Source organism: Podarcis bocagei (assembly GCF_964188305.1).
Source record: "Podarcis bocagei genome assembly, chromosome: 6".
NCBI lineage: Eukaryota > Metazoa > Chordata > Lepidosauria > Squamata > Lacertidae > Podarcis > Podarcis bocagei.
Window position 1 is genome coordinate 68,548,320 of NC_138130.1, and position 12,323 is coordinate 68,560,642.

Here is a 12,323-nt window from a genome sequence, read left to right on the forward strand (position 1 = left end):
TGTTTCTATCTAGAAGTAAACAGTGGATTTTTTTGCAGGCCACAAAACGTATTTATAAAGAGTCTCACATCTCAGAATAGCACATCAAATCTCCCGCCTGCTTCTGTGTCACTGGCCCTAGCTTACCAGAAGTGCTGGTTATGACCTATAAAACCCTTAATGTCCAAGCTTTCTGAAAGATTGTATTCCCTCATACAAATATGACCTGGTTTTGAGATTTTCAATGAAGCCCTTCTCTCTGTCCTACCACCTTCACAGGCATGCCTGAACGGGGGAAAGGGCCTTCTTGGTGGCTGCTCCCAGATTCTGGAACTCCCTCCCTAGAGAAGCTGATTCACCCCACAAATGCACACTTTTTTTGCTGCTGCTGTGCCTGCAGACCAGCTGACTGCAGCCAGGCAGGAGGAGATGCTAGTTGCCAACGGTGGCACCCAGACATCATCCAGTCGCAAAAGGCCAGTTGCCAGTCAAAAAATGTGACTGGCACTCAGCTAATTTCAAACGCTGACTCCAAAGTACAGTCTGGCTGATGGAAAGCTCCATATGGTTTAGAAGAGAACTCCTAGTACAATCTTGGAGAAATTACTCAGAAGCAAGTCCCACTGAATTCAATGAGACTTACTCTCATTTCTGTGTATAGGATTTTAATCAATAAACATTTTTAAAAGTCTTCTAATCCCCTTAAAAAGGTATTGCAATTCTAAACATATTTAACTGATTCAGTACAAGAACACACATTCAGAATGTATTCACTTTTATCTACAACTTTCAGCACTGAAATCCTCACATCCCTCTGAAATAGTTTAGGCTGATATATAAATGCCAGAGGTAATCTGTAGAGCCTTATAGCCAGATAGGTATTTGTAACTAAGCCTTCTATATTAAATTCCTATGTTCTATACCAGAATGGTATTTTTCTTGTGTTACTAGAATTGTAGTCACAAATATTGATCACTTTAAAAAGGGGCTTTTGGGTGAAGAGCACTTAGTCTGAGAATATCTTTGATTCATATAGGCAGCAGGTCCATTCAGATACTGTGCGTGCTTTAATGCAACAACCATGCATGCTTTAGTGCAACAACACAATCCTAATTCCCCCAGCCAAGCCGGAGGTGCAGTTAAGGGGTATCTGTTATGCTATCAATAGGAGGCATGTATAGCATGCCTTTCCAACCAACAGTGGCTTACAATTAGGTGCCACTAAACAGCATGCAAAGTAATGCTACAGATATGGTCTGTTCAAAATATATTAAAAGGCACAAACACGTACACTAGAATAATTGTTCCAACTAGTTAAATCAGGACCCACAACCAGTCTCTTTCTGACTTCATATGAGATGCACTAATATAGTAAAACCACTTTCAGGGCTTCTTTAACATTTGTTTTTCTTATCAGATAAATAAGGGGCATAGAAAAGTGAAAAATAGCACTGATTTTACCTAAGATTGGGGTATAGTAATCTGCCATTAGACTACAAGAAAGCGGAGCCTAACAGAGGTCACCAGATGCAATGGAGGGTAGAGCTTGGGTGTGAAAGAGAAAAATTCAGCCCACTAAGTATCTGCCAGAATTCCTTTGGTGAGAGATGGTGGGAGGGAGGGAGATGGGCAGGCGTGTGCACATATAATTAAAACTGGGTGCCAATTTGACCTATTGGTTTAAAGGAGAGAGCTTTCGGTATGAAAATGTTAAAGATGGCTGCACTAGGTAAGCTGGAAAAAAATACAGTATTTGTACAAACTTGGAAATTTTGAGCGTGTGTATACTGAAGAAAGCTATCAACATGTTGAACATATTCATCTATCAAAACTTCGAGTGAAAATATTATGGACAACTAAGATGTACTTTTGTACATAACTACTTGTGCTTTTGCCCCGAGTATGAAAGAGGAGGGCATCCATGGGCCTGATACCTCACAACCATTTCAGTGTTTTTAAATTATAGTGGGTGAGCCAATCTAGTTCTCAGTTTCTACAATTTAACATAGGTCACTAGTAAGACGGATCACGTCACCACCAAATCCTTTATACCAAATAGGTGCAGAAAGTTTTTTGAGATAACGGGTAAGTATGTTATTATGTGTCACAGGGAAATACAAGTACATAGGCATACATCTCTCTCTCTCTCTCTCTCTCTCTCTCACACACACACACACACACACACACACACACACACACACACAAACTAGACATTCACTCTTTCTTTGTGGCCAGTGAAGACGGATGGACTTTCAGCAAGTATTGACTGAAACTTCAACAGAGACAAACAAATCTAATTCTAGATAGTAGCCCAGAAATAATAATAAAAAAGGTTAGATATTCTTCTGCAAAACCATCCATCCTAAAGTTACAACCTTATACTAGCTTAAAGGGATCATAACAAGAAATTGCCTAGAAGCAAACCTTCATTCATTTCACCCTAATTGTTTTAGAGCAAAATGTTGTCAGTATTTCAGTTGTCTAAAGTGAAGATGGTAGGACTAGGAGTATGATCAATTCCCTCCCCCAAACATGTTGCTCAATAATTAAGTTAAGAAATAAAAATAGCAGCTGGCAGCTATAGCTAACTCATTCCAAAACAAAACTCTGAACAATTTTTATTATAAAATGATTGAAGTAACTGATGACAAGATCTTCACCTGTAGGGATTTATCTATAAACAAGAAGCTCCTAGACAGAAATGTGGAAAGAGTTCTAAAGCAGCATTTCTGAACCTTTAACCCATGCCCCCTCTCAGATTATATAAAAATGTTATGCCCCCATCCACATCTGGTGCCCCTATTTTAATTTCTAGAAAGTATTGAAACATTGCTGACTTTTAATCATAAACAGTATTTTGGGGCTTAATTAAAAAAAAATCACGAATACTTTTAAAATGTATATATATATTCCCCCCCAAAATTCAAAAAATGCACATGAAATTTAAAATTTCAAATAGCCAGATCTTAGAACACTTTAAATATCCAGTCTGTTGCACAGCAAAATCAGATTCACTAAGGCATAACTTGTATAATGATGTGGAGAGCCTTTCTCCTGTTTTGGGATATACAGGGAGATATTTCAACCAATTTTTTTCCAAACTGAATTTCCTGAAATCCTTGTCAGTTGAATCACATTTGAGTTCCAAAAATCCAGCATCAAAGATAAAAGATTATTCAGTGTTCTCTGCAATTGGCAGGATGGTTTGCTCAGTTTCCTCTGCCAGTTATTTTGTACAGTTATCAGAATTAAGTTGCCAACCGGAAGAGTAACTAGGGTAGTGCAACTGGTGTCTGAACAATGAGTGCAAAATGAGGGAGGGTGTGAGATTGGTCACAGGTGAGGCAGTATAGAAAGTCATTGTAATAGCACAAATTTCACACAGATACAATTTTCATATTTATTTTGTTACCAAAAAATTAATACTACCCATGGGTAATTAATACCAAAAAAACCCAAGTTAACGGTTTTAGTAATTACATGAAAAATTGATTTTTTGATAATTAAACAATATGAAATTCATCTCTAAATGTCTGGCATTTGTTCAATTATATTTTAAGCACAACTTTACAGTCAATTAATAAACCCTCTAGTAAGTGATGTATTAAGTCCTGTTGTGCTGAAAACACAATATATTAAAAGTTGCAGCCCTATCAGGTCAAAATATTATCAGCTGCTATTGAGTGTCACTTCTCTCATTTCATTCTAATTCTAAATTCATAGTTCTAATTTAAACAGACTATCAAGCCCCACTGTTTTCAATGGAAGAATTAAGAACATGTAAATTAGCATTACATTAAAATGGACTTAAACCTGCTTCACCGTGGCTGGATCATGACCATATTGTTCAGAAAGGCAGAAGGGTATTTTACTCTGCAGGTGTATAAATTGCAGTGCATCCACTTTCTGCTACATCATTACACTGAACATGTTGGAGTAAGACCTGCACACATCCCGAGATACAGAGTTATGCATGAGACAACTTCAGTTTCTAGACACCAGGTTCTTCTGATAATGCCTCACTTGCACCCCCTGGTGTTAAACACGGAGACCTCATTAATACCAACAGTTAGCTAATAACATGCTTATGTTAGACAACACAAGGGTCATACTACTTGTGTTGACATCGTTATTCGTCAAAACAATTATACAGTTATCACTACAGGCAATAATGGAATGTTTGCAGAAATTATATAACTCATTTCAAGAGTGTTTGCACAGACAATAGTTCTGCCATATTGAAGCCATCATTTCTAATGACATCAACAGCAGCACAATACAATTTAATTTCTCTGCTTGTTTGGTTGGAAAGAAAATATTCCACTTTAAAGGCAACTTAAGTATCACAAACTCAATGTTTTAGGAAATATACAGTGGTGCCTCGCAAGACGAAAAGAATTCGTTCCGCGAGTCTTTTCGTCTTGCGATGTTTTTCGTCTTGCAAAGCACGGTCCGTCGCAACTGCGCCTCTTCAAGCGGCTTTTTTAAAAAAGCGCAATATGTTTTCGTCTTGCAAAGCAAGCCCATAGGGAAATTCGCCTAGCGAAGCAACGCAAAAATGGAAAACCCTTTCGTCTAGCGAGTTTTTCATCTTGTGGGGCACCACTGTATTCAAGTTATAGATCAGTACTTAAAATAATTCTTGATTTTTGTTACTTACACCAGTACAGGTTTCCCTGCTATCTTGGGATGCTTTAGAACTTCCGACATAGTTTCTTTTGTCTCTTCCATTCTCTCAACATCACTGGAATCCACAACAAATATTACCCCATATGATTCAGCATAGTAATTCTTCCAGATAGCCCGGATTCTCTTGCCGCCTCCCAAGTCAAAGATTGTGACTTCAAACCGGCCTTGCTTAAGATCAATTTTAGAAAAGCCAACAGTTGGGGCCACATCCTCTGGGGACTCTGATGAAATTAAAGGACAAGTTATGAGACACTTGTGATACAGTTTCAATTATCTTTTTGGGGGGGCTGTGGGCACTTTAAAACAGAATACTGGTTTTTAAAATTGTAAAGTATTATATTTTTTTACATTAACAGACACACAAGCATGTGTGAGCACACACAGAGAGACACTTAACATGAATATCGGGAACCATAATCATCAAAGTATCAAATAAAGGAAAGGTAAGGAGAGGGTAATGTTTTCCAACTCAAGATCAAGTTTGGAGAAAGGGAAACCTATTCCCAACATGTTATTCCTCTCCAGCCTATTTTTGATGAGGTAAGGGGGGGGGGGAATATCCATCAATCTGGTAAGAGAGATTGATCTACTTTCAGGATCAGAATAACATGAATTTTACAGACCCGTTTCTAGTTTTTCTATGTATATAATGGCTACAAATATTACAAACATGGATCACAAGATGTCACGTGGACAGACAATAATGCATAAGTTGCTGTGATCACAATGAATGCAAATTAAATTTCTTATCACCTGTCTTGCTGCGAATTATGGTCTAACTGATGGTAGGCTACCAATTTCAGCCTGTAGAACAGAACTATACAAATCCTGGACATGTTTAAGACAATATTTCACTGTGGGACTAGAAATTCGTGTTAATAATGTCTACTGCATATGCAAAACAATGTCACGTTTATGAAGAACTGAGAGAGCTAGGTACATACCCTGAGTAGAACCCTTGAAGAATCAACCCAATAAGGACAGGGGGAGGTGACAAACTCCTCATATTAAAATGATCTTGTTTCACTTGATTTCATATTCCCACATTTCAATCCAGATTTGTTTTAAATGAAGATAATTTGCTGCTGGCATGCTTTCTGCCAGGGCTTCATAACCCAAGAAAAGCTAGAATGAGAATTTGTTTGGAGATACAGGCATCACGGTGCCAAAAGATGCCCATGCCAAGAGCTTTCAGGGCAGGGGAGAAGTGAAGTGACTTTCTCTTTTCACCAGTTTCAGTTGAGAACCATAATGAGGAATACCCTGATGTTCACAACGACTTTTCAGTTGTCAGGAGCTTCCACTGAGATGCTGAAAATGAAAAGCCCTTGCCCATGGGCCCTTTAGATCTGGGTCATACTGAAGTCATATGATCTTTTCACCTAGAAAAGATACTCACTATTTCACATATGAAAAATACACTGTTATTCTGGACTGGATTCATCCAAAACAATGTGTTCATGTATGTCAGTAAACTGTCAAGCACTCAGAACAGACACTTCTGAAACTTCTCCCCAGCTGAAACAGAAATTTTATTTGATGCTAAGCTTGCATGCTGTTTTATTGGAGATGGCAGAGGAGAGAAAGTGATGCTAAGAGAGATTTTTATGGTTGAAGGGATAAAGGTGATCTGGCAAATTGTTGGTACCTTCCCAGTTATAAATAGGGATATAAAAATATCATTAGAATAATACTTTGTTATGCACATACAATTTCCTTCTTTCCAAATTATATCACAAGTCAATATCATAAAAAGGTAGTACCTACAACATTGATTTTTAGGTAAAATTTACTGATGTCTGCTCATTACTGTGCATTTCAGCAAATAAGAGTTACTGCACATACAAAGGGGGGGGGGGCAAAAGGGAACCATTGATTTTCTATCCTAAACTAAAATGTGAAATGCCTCATTAATGTGGATATTTTATATATGTGCTGTAATTAAAAAATAATTTATGTCAGCAGTTCCTCAAATGCTTACCAAAGATGTTTCCCTTCCATTTTATGACGCAAGGTGACTCCTAACAACTATTTTTCTCTACCATGATAGAGGCACCAGTCTTCAACAACTGTCTGTAAACCCTTTACTTTGGAAACATGCAATAGTAATATATATATATTGAAGTGCATATATCTGAGTGTAACAGCCTCATTTTGCATCTACATTGCTCCCAAAGTTTTAGTGATATCCAGAGGCTCTGGAAGCACTAAAAATGTGCATGTGGCTAACGATGTACAAAACAAATGAAAGCAATGCTCACAAAAAAGTGAGATGTTCTGACAGTGATTCACTGCACCATCTACGAAGGCATACTCAAAAGCAAGCACAACTGTTTTCAATGGGGCTTGTTCCTTGGTAAGTGCATGAGGTTGCAGCCCAAGTGCCTATGGCATCTCCAAATATAAGCCCAAGCAGAATTCAAAGGAGGGGCACAGCCATACAACAGAAGTTTTACTTTCAACTAGAAAAGAATCCACATTCAGCTTAAAAAGTGCAACTTGTGGCATCAAACAGAAAGCAATTATCCTGCTATATTACATAGCTTTTCCTAGACCTACAGTGGTACCTCTGGATACGAATTTAATTCATTCCAGGGGTCCGAATGAACCCTGAAACATTCGCATCCAGAGGTGCAGCTTCTGCGCATGCATGGCGGAAACATTTCCCATTACTTCCGGGTTTGCCGTGTGTGTAACCCGAAGGATACGTATCCAGAGGTGTTCACAACTAGGGGTACCACTGTATATGTGGTTTTGGTATCTCATTTGTATTTGGTCCCTCCTTAATGAAGTAACGAAGTGCAGTATCTGTAACGTATGCCTGAAAGTGTTAAATATCCTGAGCGTAATTAAACAGTATAGCCATTAACACAAATTCTTTTTTTATTCAGTTGGGGGTTTTGTATTTACTAGCATTATATGGCATCTTGCAGCACAATCCTAACCATGTCTACACAGAAGTAAATCTACTGAATTCAATGGGGTTTACTCCCAGATAACGGAGGTTAGGACTGCAGTCTTGGCCTTGTTTTAGCCAAGGGCAATAAATTAAAAAATTCCTCCTGTGCAAACATAATTTTAAAAAGCTCATTTTAATACTTTTATAAATACAAAAATAGTTTAGATATTACTTACCTCCTTGGATTCCTTTCACTGTTGCTGTTTTTCCAGCATTATCAAGACCCACCATGATTAATGTCACACTCCTTTGAATTATATAAAAAGAAAAAATATTTTCAGACTTTGTCCTGACTGAATGCCATACAGATTTTTTTTTGGGGGGGTGGGGGGTGGGGTTGAATGTATCTTTGAGAATCATCAACACCACCAGGTACCTATTATTTATATGCAGCACCATTCATAACTGTAATCTTACATGGAAGAAATGGAGAATTGGGAATGGAGGCATTGGGAAAATAGAGGAAGAATATGCAAAAAATTTCAGCTACTCATACCATAGGGTAGTGTGACTAGGGGAGATACTCCAAAGGCTTCCTGAAAAATGCAAGTTTTGAGAAGGGACTTGGAGCACAAAGGGATCCTGAGATGCAGTTACATGAGTATGAAGAAGCAGAGGTCTCCCTGTGTACTTAAATATGCTTTTTGTCAAGTTTCCCCCCCACATTTGTACAAACTTTGAAATTTCTTTGAGCATTGTGTTGCTTTCCTCTCGTGCTATGTTCAGATACCTGTGTTTTTATTGGGCCATACTGTGGCACTGGAAACAAGTACCAAGGGAGAACTAGAAAGCTCTGGATATTGCGTTGGGTAGAAGAAATCAATTTTCTGCTAAAAAAAAAAAAAAGCACATCAGCGCTTCTCAGCAAAAAAGAGGGTGGGATTCTGTTTTTGCCTCTTGATGAATGTGGATAGATGATGTCAATTGTAGCACTGAACAGAAATGTTGTCGCGGTTTTCCTTGTGCCATGTTGCCATGCCTTTAACCACCACATTTCCCCACATACAGATTATGTTCCCCCAGTTAACAAAGACATCATGCTCATATCCAGAGGTCTTTGTTCTTGAACTAATCTCCAGCAGAAAGTGCTACAGAGACTGAATACTGGTTCAAATAAAGCCCTGGGTTAGTGAAAATGGAGAGACACTGGGACCTTTACCTCCAAATAGTTCCAATAAGTTTTTAAATAAGACTGGGGAATAAGAACAGGCACATGAATGCCACTAATAAAGGTCTATTGTATTTTCACATCCACATGCCCTTTCAAAGAGCACATTTAAAGTTACCAATTTCTTTTACCCTCTTCAGTTTACAGTTTTAAAAATATGCCATTTCAAAATGGTTGTGCTATTGTTGTTTATAAAGCCTTTGGGTTGTATCCAGTGCTGCATGAGTGGCACTCCACCTGCACAATTTGTTCTCATTCACCCTAAAATCTGTTCTAGAGGAATCCCAGGAACAAATTTTGAGCTTGTGCAGTGGCCTGTAGGAAAACCAGAGCTCCTTTGCACAAGCAGAAGTCTGCTGCACAAGTAGAACTGCATTGGATATACTCATCCTCTTTGTGACACTTGCCAGACATAGTACAATCTTCAGACTACTTCAAGGTATTAAAAAGGAGATGGTTGTAACGTCTAGTAATTTACCTGACAGGTTCTCGCCACCGCTTTAGCCAGTTGCAACAATTGGCCATCAGACTATACATCCCTATCTAACAGCCATTCAGCACACCAAATGAATTACGGACGCAGCATGTAGACGGATCCTGGAGTTCCAAGACATGAGCAACTCGGATGCTGTCTTACACCTAAAATAAAAAAGGGAGGAGGGGATACAATGAATAACGAATCACCAAACTTTATTATTCCAAAACCAACTCAGAAATCAACAGCTTTTATAAGGCTGGCTTTCAAGTGGCTAACCCACTGAAAAAGTTGCAGTTTAAAAAAGCAGGGGTTTTTTGTTTTCAGTGTAGTGGAGCATCATCGCTTTGCACCAGATACACAATTTTGTAGCAGGGTGAAGAGGAGCAAGCTGGATCCTAAGTTTCCCTAGATAATGGATACAAAATATTCCCAGAGGTTGGATTTTAACCTTTGGGAATATTTAGCCGGCACCCCACACTGGATTGAGCCTCGTTTCCCTAACCAGGCGCCCAGAAGGCATCTGGGCCCGAGCCCATGGAGCCCCTTTTACCAGCGCCTCAGGTAGGAGCACGTCAACACACCGAGACAGGTCCGCCACCCCCGGCTTCCCCATCACAGCCAGACCCTCGCGGAGGGGGGGGGTCCTCTTCGAAGGCGCCGCGCGGGACTCGCCGGCCCCTCCCTCCCCCCCTCCCCGCTAACCGCCCTTTCTCCGTCTCACCGTCACTCCGGGAGCCCCCAAAGCGGCCGCCGGTTCTCAAGAGCGGCCCTTCCAACGGAGCCACGTGACCCCCGCTGCTTTCGCCCCGCCTTCCCCTCTTTCACGTGACGCCTCGGGAGATCGCTTATTGGTTCGGGTCCCCGAGGCAGGCCGATAACGACGCGGGGCGCGCAAGGGACGCGTAACCAAACCGGTTTCCAATGGTTACCAGGAGAGCGGAGCGAAGGAAACGGGGGCGGGGGCAAGCAAAGGAAAGGAGCCAATGGAGAGCGGGCGGCGGCTGGATTGGCGGCTGCCCGCCGACCATTAGTTGCGAAGGAGGCGGGGAAGGGTTTCCAGGGTGACCAGAGCTCGCGCGCGATGCGGATGCGCAGCAGCAAAGGCTGCCTTTTGAGAGGCGCTTTCTCGCCGTATGAGACTGTTCTCTCCAAGCACGTAAATCCTGTGTTACCACCAGTCGACACTTTTTTAAAAAAATGCATTTATGTCCCATGTTCTTGCCCGAGGAACTCAAGGTGGCACGCATAGTTCTCATTTAATTCCCTGCGAGGTAGGGTAGGTAGGTTTGGCGGAGAGGCAGGGAGTGACCCAATAAATAATAATTCTTCCCTAAAAGTCCAATGCCTACATCATATGGAATGGGCTTCCTGCCAGCAGGAGTCCCTGGGCTAGTACGCTATATGTGGATTAGGTCCCTCCCTGGATTCCCATCTCAAATTGACTGACAAGAACGTCAGCTTATGTACACACAGTAACTTAAAACGTAGCCTACCTTACAGGGCTGTTGTGAATACACAAGGCGGAGGGGAGGAAAGCGCACACAACCTTGAGCACCTGGATAGAAAAATAAGATAGAAATAATATGTTGCACAGAGCATTGTTTTAACAATGAAACACACCTCCATGGGAAGTGGTGATGGTCACCATCTCGGATGGCTTTAAAAGAGGACAGATACAAGGATGATGAGGCTCTCCAATGACTGCTAGTCTCAGTGGCTAGAGCAGGGGTCAGCAAACTTTTCAGCAGGGGGCCGGGCCACTGTCCCTCAGACCTTGTGGGGGGCCTGACTATATTTTGGAAGGGGAAAAGGCCGGATTTAGAAGGCGATTGGGCCGGATCCGGCCCCTGGGCCTTAGTTTGCCTACCCATGGGCTAGGCTCTGTCTCCAGTACCTTCTGAAGACTAGCTGCTATCAATACATAAATAGAAACCAAAGTCTAGTCAAACATAAACTCAACCTGGCAAGTAACAGCCTTCGATTTTTTTTTGGGGGGGGAGCGAGCAGGATAAGGCCAGTGGGCCGGTGATGCAGTGCAATGCTAAAGAAACCAGTGGGGAAACATATGATGGAAAGGCAGCTTTGTCTCTAATACTGTATCCCTCCTCTCTCTCTCCCGTCTTTCCCAGTCAGCTGCTGGAAACTAGCACCAGGGAGGTTCAACGGCCCCTGGGATATGGACTCGAGGTTCCCTCCCGTGCTTCCTGTTTACCCACCATCATGTGAAATGCAGCAGGAATGTTTCCTGGAAATGTCCTGCCTCTGTATGCAACCAGATTCCAGCCCCCAGCCAGTCTCCTCTCCCTCCCCTCCCTCAGCAGGGGGAGGTCTGAACATTTTCCCTGCTGCTGCCTCCCTGATTCCAGGCACGGTGTCAACAGAGAAGCAGCAGCAAGAAGGCGACCTGTCAGCAAATGCAAATAGCCCCCTCCCCTTCCTAACCCCCAACAGATACACACGCCCTACATAACCCACTGCAGCTACTCCCCCAAAGGATGAGGCTTCACTGCGTGGCTTGCTTGTTTATTTCCTGCCTGTATATTTCAGCGATCGCTCTCTCTGAAGCTAGGACATGTAAGTAAAATCAGTTGGATTCCCAACTTTAGTTAAAAGTTCGTTTTTGTTTGCTTTTCCAGTGAAACTCAGAATTGTGTCCCGGTGCCCTCTTGCTCCAGCTGGGTGCTTGTAGTGTGTAATGACAATTGCAAAACCGTTCTAAAAACAAAAAGGGTGCGAAGCATGTATCTTTGCATCAACAAATTTCTGCAATAGTAGAGATGCAGCACATTTTCTTTGTGTGTTTACTCAGGAGTAAATCCCATTGAGTTCAAGGAAATTTGCTCTCCAGAATGTGTGTGGAGGACAACTGTAAACTTGATTTGGCTCATTTGTATCAGATATGGCTGAGAGATGCTGATTTTGATTGTAAAGAGCTGCTCTTGTTGGAAAAGTGACCCTGTTCTGCTCAAATAAATCCCCATCCCCCATCCTGAAGCAATCAGTTTTTGTGCAAAGCAGAGCTAAGGACTAGGAAGCAATCAATGTGCTGA

At 41.4% G+C, this 12,323-nt stretch overlaps 2 protein-coding genes across 2 annotated transcripts in view; one reads left to right on the forward strand and one right to left on the reverse strand.

Annotated features, from left to right (window-relative positions):
* ARL13B (ARF like GTPase 13B) overlaps positions 1 to 10,148 on the reverse strand; it is a 40,268-nt gene extending 30,120 nt beyond the window's left edge. Inside the window, exons 1-4 of the mRNA XM_081199022.1 lie at positions 9,994 to 10,148; positions 9,274 to 9,434; positions 7,804 to 7,874; positions 4,640 to 4,889 (exon numbers count right to left, since the gene is read on the reverse strand). Of these exons, the coding sequence (XP_081055148.1) occupies positions 4,640 to 4,889; positions 7,804 to 7,874; positions 9,274 to 9,332 (380 nt within the window). The 5' untranslated portion in view covers positions 9,333 to 9,434; positions 9,994 to 10,148. The remainder of the gene's footprint in view (positions 1 to 4,639; positions 4,890 to 7,803; positions 7,875 to 9,273; positions 9,435 to 9,993) is intronic.
* A 1,437-nt stretch (positions 10,149 to 11,585) lies between these two features.
* Positions 11,586 to 12,323, forward strand: part of PROS1 (protein S) — a 35,793-nt gene continuing 35,055 nt past the window's right edge. Inside the window, exon 1 of the mRNA XM_081198986.1 lies at positions 11,586 to 11,847. Coding sequence (XP_081055112.1) covers positions 11,769 to 11,847 — 79 coding nt within the window. The 5' untranslated portion in view covers positions 11,586 to 11,768. The remainder of the gene's footprint in view (positions 11,848 to 12,323) is intronic.